We start from the raw sequence: 10,840 nt of genomic DNA on the forward strand, positions 1-10,840 counted from the left end.
GTTTCAATCTTGTTGCCCAGGCTGGAGTGCAATGGCATGATATCCACTCACTGCAACCTCCACCTTCCAGGTTCAAGTGATTCTCCTGCCTCAGTCTCCCGAGCAGCTGGGATTACAGGCGCCCACCATGCCCGGCTAATTTTTTGCATTTGCAGTAGAGATGGGGTTTCATCACGTTGGCCACGCTGGTCTCAAACTCCTGACTTCAGGTGATCCACTCACCTTGGCCTCCCAAAGTGCTGGGATTACAGGCGTGAGCCACCATGCCCAGCCAAAAGGCATACATTCTAACTACTACATTTGGTATGCAATAGAAAATGAAAACACACAGACACACACAATCTCACACAGAAACATAAGGGAATCAGTTAAAATACTCAGACAGTTGCTCTGTACGGATCACATAGCTCACAGAGCACGATACCACAGTCCTGGAATGTTTGTCACTAAGCCAAGACAAAGACCATCAAACTACCAACAGAAGTCAGCTTCTTATTTCACACTGATTATGAAGAAGGACAGGAATGTCAACTACAATGAAGAAAGTCAACAGAAGGAGCTGAGACAGGACATCCTCAAGCAAATGTCTTTTTCATCATAGCAGCCTAACAGCCTTATGCATCCAAGGATGGTTAAACTACTTTGCCCAAACAATAATTAAGCAGCCAACCGTGCTAACCCTTCACTAAAATAAATTATCTAGTATTGGTCACTGATACCCCTACTCAGGCAGCATGTTTATCCATTTCACAAAGATTCCCTGTGGACTAATAATAAAGAGAGAACCTCATGTGACTGTTCTTTATCAGAAAAAAAAAGTTAAGAAAAAGGCAAAATGAATTTTTAAATCTTTCATCAAAAAACAAAAACTCACATTTTCAATGTGACAAATATAACTTATACTTGCAAATTTGGAAAAGTAAAATTAAATATAAGAATTGTATTTCTTATAAAGTTTATTATAAGCAATAAACAGTTCAGAAAAAAATGAACATGGAATAATTATGGGCACTCAAGTAAAAGAAGACAGACTTTTTTGTAATTCTCAGATAGTCTTCAAAAGAAATCAGAGCAACTGAATTGTTACATGCTTCAGAAGTTTACAAACAATTATGTGTTTATATATAAAGTAAAAGCCCATGGATGCCATGAATCGTTTTTTGTTTTTTTTTTTTGAGACAGAGTCTCACCCTGTTGCCCAGGCTGGAGTGCAGTGGCACAATCTCAGCTCACTGCAACCTCTGCCTCCCAGGTTCAAGTGAATCTTTAATTCAGTTGCAATTCCTTCAAAACCGTCTAAGACCAGAAGGTGAATTAAACCACTTTAAGCACTTCAACATGTGATTTCACTAGGAGCTGATACAGGGTTATAGTAAGAGTAAACTCATACCAAGTACTGCTGGTCAGGGTCCTCAGAGCGCAGCAGATGAATGAAGCGGCCCACAAGGCTCTGCTCATCAGCAGTCTTCTGGATCAGGGTCTTCTACAGGTAGATCTGGCTGATCTCGAATCAATGTGGATACCAAATTCATTATGGAATCCACCCGTAACATGCGAGGCACAAGAAACCCACTGAGGTGAAACCATTGGCATATAAACCCACTGTCAAAAGTGTTTCCAGTCATAAAATTACAATACAGTATTAACAAAATATTCCTTTTTTTGGTTAGAAAGTCGATACACATGTATGTCATATACACATATACAGACAAAAGTCTGGAAAGATATGCACAAAATGTTAATTAACAGTGGTTATTCTCTATCTGGTGGAATTATAAATGTTTTATAATTCTTTATACATCTCCAATTTTCTAATTTATATAATGAATAAGTTACTTGTAAATTTTCTTTAATATTGAATTACCCTCCCTTCCCATCTCAGGTATCTAGGTCCAAAGTCTAAAATTGTAACACTGTTTCCCTAAAATAGCACGTAGATATTCTCTTACCTGGTCTTGAGAGACAAAGTCCAGAAACAACTCATGCTCTTTCTGGACTCACAGTCAAAATACTCAAAGAGTGGGTGAAAATGTTTTAATTTAAAGACTGTTAAAATATTTTTGTGTCAACTGGTATCTTCAAAAGTCTGGTGGATTCCTTTGAAACTGCACTGCTGGTAGCAATATTACAAAAAGAAAAACAGAAGTCTTAATGAATAAAATTAACTTTCTATATACACAAATAGAACTTGTTCCATAAGAATTAGAAATTTTTCATTACACATTAAAGGAAATGGGTCAGGTGACTGATACCACCAGAAGACCATAACAACCTCCTTTTAAGAGGATAAAAATGCTTATCTAAACACAAACATAAATTCATCTATTATTTTTCTGTTGATACAAAACTAGATACAGTTTCCAACTCATGAACAGATGGTATAGCTGGAGTTAAGATGACTGTCTAGAATTTGATGTCATTTCTAAGGGAAGTATTTTAAGTGGTAGTTTGGTTCCCAGGGGGCAGCCAACAAGTATTGTATATTCACGATGAAAACAAGTAGGAAAAAAATCCATGCAAAACCAGCAATTTGACACAATAGAAAAACATATAAACTATTTCCTCTGCATCAGATTTTGGTGATTAAGGAAAAGCAGGCTGACTGACTTTTAGGTAGTGGTTAGTGAAAGCTCTGTAGATATTGAGGCATATTGGGACATTTATTACAACCTCTTTAGAGGTTGTTATTTCTAATTATTTTGTCTATTTTTACTTTAAAATTCACTTGGGGAGAAAGACATAGATACATCATTTAGTTTTTTTAATTTAAATTTTTTTTATTTTTAATTTTATTTTTTACTAGAGACGGGGTCTCGCTATGTTGCCCAGGCTGTTCTCAAACTCCTGGACTCAAGTGATTCTCCCAACTCAGCCTCCTGAATAGCTGGGATTACAGGTGCAAGCCACCACACCTGGTACATCATTTAATTTTCTCTCACACTTATCATTCCATATCTGGACTTGTTTTCAGTTCGCACACACACAAAACCAAAAATGACCAAAAGAAAAAGAGTAACACGAAGGGAGGAAAAAAAGAAGAAATTTTCTTGATGCAGGTAAACCACTGGAAGGGAGACAGAAAGGAGGAAGATTACATGAGGTAAAATTCTGAAGAATATGTGGAGGGGAGGCAGGCCTGGCTTGACCCAAGTTCAGAGCAGTGGGGAACGGGGCAGGAAGGGAACTGCTGGGGAAGGTAACAGGATCAGAGCTGCCCATAGTGGCCACTAGAGGACGCCATAGGTCTAGGACAGAACAGCTGAGGAGGCTTCAAGTTGGAAATAGTACTGTTGATATTTCCTTTAAGGTATCAAAATCAAAGCTCAAAATAGAAAAGATATTTAAACCAATTTAATTCTGCACCTTAAATATACATAGCCCCTCATTTTTCACCATGTGCTCATTCGTAGGAAAACACTACTTATGGAAATAAATACTGCCTGACAAAGTTTCCTTACCAGTTTAAGAACAAACTCATTCACATGCAAGCTTGTCCAACCAGAAGCCCACAGGCCGCATGCAGCCCAGGATGGCTTTGAATGCGGCCCAACACAAATTCGTAAACTTTCTTAAAATATTATGGGTTTTTTGGGATTTTTTTTTTTTTTAAGCTCATCAGCTATCGTTAGTGTTAGTGTATTTTATGTGTGGCCCAAGGAAATGCTTCTTCCAATGTGGCCCAGGGAAGCCAAAAGATTGGATGCCCCTGATACACAGAAAGGGATCCAAATTGGAGACACTGGTCCCTGAAGACTGCCTACAGTCCATAGGTACCACACTTTCATTAACATAAAAAAAACCAAGTAATTGGTCACTACTTTCTGCCCCTAGTAGTGCTAAGGATGACAATCTTAATGCATGATTAAAACAAGACAAATGCCAACAGTTCAAAAAACAATTGAGAAAGAAAAGCAAATCTAGGACAAAAATATCTTTATGAGGATTTTTACAAAAATATAACTGACTTACTGTTCAAGGTTGAGCTTATTGAATATCTCCACTGTTGTTTCTAGAACTTTATCAACATAGTCCACACGATCAGGGTAACATTTCATGGCAAGATTAATGAGAGAGACTTGTAAAAATACAACATCCTCTGAAGGCATGTCTTGTCTAGACTGGAATGTTTAGAAAACCACACAATTTATTTTAAACAATTGTAAAAGGAAGGCAGAGAAGTTTCAAAATTTTCAGAACTTAGGAGAAATGCTACACAAACCTGTATCACTGTAGCCACCTGCTGTGAAAATATATCAAAAAGTTTAATATCCGCTGGGATTCCAGGTCCATCTTCACGGTGAGCAAATAAAGCTAATCTAAAAAAAAAAAAAAAAAAAGAAAAAAAAACCCTTTATTTTAAAAGATAGAGGGTTTGGGTAGTGAGATCATGGATGACATCTTATTCTTTATTGCTTTTCTATATTTTGTATGAGCCCAAAAGGTTTTTTTGTTTTTTTTGTTTTTTTTTTGAGACAGAGTCTCGCTCTGTCGCCAGGGCTGGAGTGCAGTCACACACTCTCCACTCAATGAAACCTCCACCTGCTGGGCTCAGGCCATCCTCCTTCCACCTCAGCCTCCTGAGTAGCTGGGGCTAACAGCATGTGCCACCATACCCAGCTAATTTTTGTGTTTTCTGTAGTGATGGGGTTTCACCATGTTGCCCAGGGTGGTACTGACCTGGACTCAAGCAAGCCTCCCTCCTTGGCCTCCGAAAGTGCTGGGATTACAGATGTGAGCCACTGCACCCGGCCTCCTCAATTCATTTTTAACTAAACACTTTTGCCAATGAAACCTTTTTCATCAGCATTCTTATCTCATACCATATTAAGTAGATTTTCAACAAGATAATTCTCTCAAACTCTTTGAAGCATAATTAAGTAGATATGGACAGAAATGCATTAAAGTGACAAATGTATTCAACAACCATGATTTAAATAAATAACCTTTAAAAAATAGAAGTACATAGACTATTTTAAGATACTGCATTTTTACTAAAGCTTGAAATACAGCTAAGTCTAAAATTCATAAAATTAACTTTTATTTCCCACATCTTACTCAAAATAATATGTTTCATTATCATTATCTGTTTGTCAGAGTCACAACTACATCCACATTTTGCTATGCCCAGAAGCATCACTACTGACAGAGATGTGTAAGTGACATTACAGGCAACTCAGGAAAATCCAGTTAGTAGCTTCCTTTAAGAGTGGGCCCCATAAGTATGGAATTTTTGCTGCCCAGGATTGAGCCGATAATTTGGAAAAATTTGCTATCTAAATTCTCAAGACTTTCAAACTAATAACTTAGTTTTTTAAAAAACATACAAAAGGTATCTGCAGAAATAAATCTTCTCTTAGGTTTCTGGTTTCATGACAATGCTTACAAGTGTAAGACAGATATTATGTACTACTACACAACATGGCTGCAAAAAAGTCACCGATTGGCCAAGCGCAGTGGCTCATGTCTGTAATCCCAGCACTTTGGGAAGCCGAGGCAGGCGGATCATTTGAGCTCAGGAGTTTGAGACCAGCCTAGCCAACCTGGAAAAACACTGTCTCTACTAAAAATACAAAAATTAGCTGGGCATGGTGGTGCATGTCTGTAATCCCAGCTACTCCGGAGGCTGAGACACTACAATCACTTGAACCTAGGAGTCGGAGGTTGCAGTGAGCCGAGATGGTGCCACTGCACTCTAGCTTGGGTGACAAGAGTGAGGCTCTGTCTCAAAAAAAAAAAAAAAAATCTAAGAAAATAAAAAAGTGGATGTACTAAACATATTTGATACTTAAAATTTTTTCTTTAAGAAAATGTGATGATAGAGTGATTACTTAAACATTTTCAATCATCTGTATCTTACAGCTACTCTAAATCAAATGAGTTCCCACTGCAAGATACTTACATCATGATAAAAAACAAATTTTGTTCCTCAATATGATCTTTGGATTTGTACGATTTAAAAAAATAAGTCTGTAAAATGTCTTTAAATGTCAATTAAACACACAGAATAAAGATATTCATTATCTTCATGTCTCCTGCATATTTAAGTTAAGCCTCTTTCATCTCTAACCTAGGCAAGTACCTAGTCCTCATATACTCACAAAGCTCGATTATTTATAGTATAATTAAATTAAGACCATTGGTATGATAAAGATGTAACAGAAACAAATAATTCAAAAAAATGTTTAAAATTCATTATTCCCAAGTCAGAGCATTTATCCTCCAGTGTTGGAAGGTCTTACCTATCAATTAAAGCAATGATTATGCTTTTCACGTTTACATTCTGGTGTAACTCAGCACAGGCCCGAAGAAAAGGATTCAAAGTCTGGAGATGAAATTCATCAGGGAAAACCTGAAAATCAAATGATCAATACAAATAAAAGTATTTCACATAATATTCTGGACTCACATATGGTAAAGTTCACATTTGTGGGAAAAAAACACTGTATTCTTATACAACTCAATTCAAACACATTACTTTTGAACCTCTCTACTAAACATAAGCTCAGACAGAAATATTCCAATAAACAAAGTGCACCTAAAATTAAACTAAACCTATAGAGACCTAGAAAACTCAGATTACTCATTCCTACATTTTGGAGGAAAATAAACCACACCGATACAAAGACCAAGGTATAAGTTAGAAACAGAAAATTCCTATTTTTAAATTATTTTTAGAAGAAGCAAGATTACATGAAAAAAAAGGAAACACTAAAAAAATTTTTTAATTTGTTATAGAAATGGCATCTTACTATGTTGCCCAGGCTGGTTTTGAACTCCTGGCCTCAAGAGATCCTCCCACCTTGAACTCCCAAAGTGCTGAGATTACACGTGTGAGTCACCACACTCCACAAGGAAAATTCTTTATTCAGGAAAGCTTATTTCCTATTCCATCAAATTTTTTTCAAAACAATTAAATTTAATGAAAGATAAAATAGGTCATTTTAAAAAATGAAATAAATGTTCCCACCTACCTGAATAATACACTCCATGAGATATTCTTGAGCCAAAGCATCTCTACAGTTTACAACTTGCTCCAATATGCCAGTCAAAACAATCTAAAAGAGAAAAAAACACACATAAGGGTTAAAATCTGCTTTCGAAATCTTAAGCTATTCTCCTAGTAACACATTTGAACTACTAACTTGAAAATCGTATTTGAGATTTTTCTCAACAAGACTTCACCACTTCTAAACTTTAAAAGCTTTTTTCTTTTTGAGACAAGGTCTTGTTCTGTTGCCCAGGCTGGAGTGCAGTGGCACAATCTCCACTCAATGCAACATCCACCTCCTAGGCTCAAGCCATCCTCCCACCTCAAGCCTCCTGAGTGCTGGGACTACAGGTACGTTCCACCATGCCCAGCTAATTTTGGTAATGTTTGTAGAGATGGGGTCTCCCTATGTTGCCCAGGCCTGTCTCAAACTCTTGGACTCAAGTGATCCATCTGCCTTGGCCTCTCAAAAGTGAGCTTTTTTCTTCATGGCTTGTGCTTGTATATCCTCAGAAATCTTTGTCTAATCCTAGGTCATAAAGATTTCCTCTGTGTTTTCTTCTAACAGTATTAGGTTCTGTATTTAGGCCTCTGATAGATTTTTGTCTTTTTTCTGTATGGTATGAGGGATGGGTCAAGGTTCAGGTTTTTTGTTTGTTTGCATATAAACATCCAATTGTTCCAGAATCACTTGCTGAAAAGGTTGCCTTTGTACTTTTATCAAAAATAACTAATCATAAATATCTGGGTCTACTATGGATTGTCTAGTCAGAGATGGGTAAACTGAGCTGCTGCTTGTTTTTTTTTTTTTGAGACGGAGTCTCACTCTGTAGCCCAGGCTGGAGTGCAGTGACGCGGTCTCGGCTTACTGCAAGCTCCACCTCCCGGGTTCACGCCATTCTCCTGCCTCAGCCTCTCCCAGTAGCTGGGACTACAGGCGCCCGCCACCACGCCCGGCTAATTTTTTGTATTTTCAGTAGAGACGGGGTTTCACCGTGGTCTCGATCTCCTGACCTCGTGATCCGCCCGCCTCGGCCTCCCAAAGTGCTGGGATTACAAGCGTGAGCCACCGCGCCCAGCCAGCTGCTGCTTGTTTTTACAAATAAAGTTTTACTGGAACACAGCCATGCCCATTCACTTCCATATTGTCTGTGGCTGCTTTTGCACCCTATCTGTACTGTTATTAGTTGTAGACCAGGGGTGTCCAATCTTTTGGCTTGAAGAAGAATTGTCTTGGGCCATACATAAAATACACTAATAATAGCTGATGAGCTTTAAAAAAAAAAAAAAAAAAGCAAAACGTCTCATGTTTTAAAGTTTACAAACTTATGTTGGGCCACATTCAAGGCTGTCCTGGGCCGCAGGTTGGACAAGCTTGTTGTACAGCACATGTCTTACAAAGCCAAAAACCATTTATTATCTGGTCCCTCACAGGTAAAGCTTGCCATTCCCTGTTTTATTCCCCTCCGTTGATTTGTGTGTCTATCCTTTTCACCAATACCACACAGGATCTCACTGCAGCTTTAGAGTAAATCATGAATTCAGGTTGTTTGGGTCTTTCAACTTGTTCTTCCTTTTCAAATTTGTTTTAGCTGTTCCAGGTTCTTTGTTTCTTCATATAAACTTTAGAATCAGCTTCTTAATTTCTACAAAAGTCTGCTGGGATTTTGACTGAGATTACACTGGATCTGTAGATCAATTCTTTTTAAATGCTATTTTGACAATATTAAGTCTTCCAATCCACAAACACTGCATATATATCTTTCCGTTTAAGTCTTCTTCAATAACAGCCATTTTAAGATATTTTTCAATGTGCTATTGTGTAACAAAAATATTCTGATTTTAAAAATCAGATTTCAGTTTATCTCAGAACATAAGAAGAGGTAACAAAAATATATAAACCTGTTTGTAACGTTCCACATTTACACCTTCCAACTGACTGAGGCGCACCAAATTTGTTCCCACTAAAATTCTCAGTTCTTGTCTTTCTCGTTCTCTTTTTTCTCTATCTCGGCTATGTCTCTGATGCTGCATTTGCACCCAGAGCTTGTTCATTTCTGCAAAGTTGAGCAGTACAAAATCCATGGAATCACTGATGTCACCAGTTGTTTCTTCACGGCAAGGAGACAGAAAAGCCTTTACACAGTATTTACAGGACCAACTTACTACTATCCCTCTTCTTTGTGTATTTCCTACTTATCTCTATAGTACACCAATGCTTTATAAAAAATCACTTTCAACTTCATTGGCTTAGTGTTAAATTTCAAAGGGAACAGACTCTAGGGTAAAAAGTACCATGGTGAGGACAGTATAAATTTAAAGGGCAAATTACTTTCCCCAACTCCTTACCCTGGGCCAACTGGACTTGCTCTTATGGCAACTTCCTTAATTCAAAAAGGCTAGAAGGATGGGGATGGTGGCTCATGTCTGTAATCCAGTGCTTTGGGAGGCCAAGGCAGGAAGATCGCTTTAGGCCAGGAGTTTAAAACTGGCCTGGGCAACATAATGAGACCCCATCCCTACAAACCAAAAACAAAAACAAAAGGCTAAAAAATGTAACACCTATGGTGTACTGCTAACTACATCATTTTACTGTTGAATATTTTGTTTTTAATTGGAATGTAAGCTTTGTGAGGGAAGAGATCATGGATTTCCTGCTTTATTTTTCTACTTCTCCTAGGATGGAGACCTCAGTACCTTTCAAAAATTGTTATTGATTGCCTAATTAAATGCTCAAAATGGAAGTCAAAACATAATAAAGCAAATAACTTCATCAATTTCTCTACATTGTTAAATGTTTTATCTTTTCTGTACTGTTTTAAAAGAAATTGATGCAGATATATTAAAAAACATTAGAAATAAATGATATATTAAAAACCTTAGAAATAAATGAAAATACTAAAAAGAAAAAAATCTGTTGGGGCAAACTGAAAAAAGATTAAAAATTAAAAAAAGAAAGAAAATAAATGAAAAAACTTTTTAAAAAAGGAATGAACTTCTTTAATCTAGGGACCTGTCATGTGAACAGCTTACCCCACCCCACTGAAGACCACAGTTGGCTGACCATCTGCCCCTGCTGTGGGATAAAAGTACAGTAGACTCTGATGCTGGAATACTAATTACACAAGAAACAGGAGTGTCTCTGAATGGCTTTTATTTTTCCTTCTCTGGAGTTAATAGCTAACTCGTAACAGCTAATTCAAATCACTTATATTCCAAGGTAACTAGCAGTCTATAAATTATAAAAACTGATAGACACTAAAGGAACAATTATGAAATCCAGCTGGCTCACACTTTATTATTTCATTACGAATTCAATTTCCAAATATAACTCTCTTAAAAAAAGTTGTATTTTCAAAGAAGATTTAATGTAGTGGAAAAAAATTACATTAAATGAAAAAAGCAGGTCCTAATAATCCAAAGATAAAATTTGCATAAGAGTACATTTTATATCATACCACATATACTGAGGAGTTCTATATGACAAAGGAAATCTATATACAAATGCTGCCTAAATGGCTGACTGGGTGGAAGAATTATTCATACTTACTTTGTTTCTATACATGTTTCCACACTTTTATACATTCTACAATGAAAGAAATATTGCAACAAAATCAAGAAAGAAAATCACTTACTCTGTTGGCTCTCCTTCATCAGGTAAGATATTTCTGGTACACTGAAGAAGGTAATTTCGAAGAAACAGACCCCTCAAGGGATGCTGCACACCACGGCACATTTCTACCAAATCTTTCAAAATATCTTTCCTGGACTGAGGAAATGACTTGACATATACAACTCCAACTGTGATCAAAAGGTAACTAGGAGAATTATGAAGAAATGCTGATTAGAAAT

At 37.0% G+C, this 10,840-nt stretch overlaps 1 protein-coding gene across 1 annotated transcript; it reads right to left on the bottom strand.

Moving 5' to 3' along the window:
* Positions 1-1,368: 1,368 nt before the first annotated feature.
* LOC116464723 (vacuolar protein sorting-associated protein 35-like) lies at positions 1,369-10,800 on the bottom strand. Its single transcript, XM_058435160.1, is given in 10 exon segments — positions 1,369-1,463; positions 1,465-1,572; positions 1,950-2,061; positions 2,064-2,126; positions 3,971-4,118; positions 4,220-4,316; positions 6,240-6,349; positions 6,972-7,055; positions 8,891-9,104; positions 10,624-10,800. Coding segments are annotated over 10 exon segments (1,116 nt in total). The 5' UTR covers positions 10,725-10,800; the 3' UTR covers positions 1,369-1,384.
* Positions 10,801-10,840: the final 40 nt, after the last annotated feature.

This window comes from Hylobates moloch, unplaced genomic scaffold (assembly GCF_009828535.3).
Source record: "Hylobates moloch isolate HMO894 unplaced genomic scaffold, HMol_V3 SCAFFOLD_1448, whole genome shotgun sequence".
Taxonomy (NCBI): domain Eukaryota; kingdom Metazoa; phylum Chordata; class Mammalia; order Primates; family Hylobatidae; genus Hylobates; species Hylobates moloch.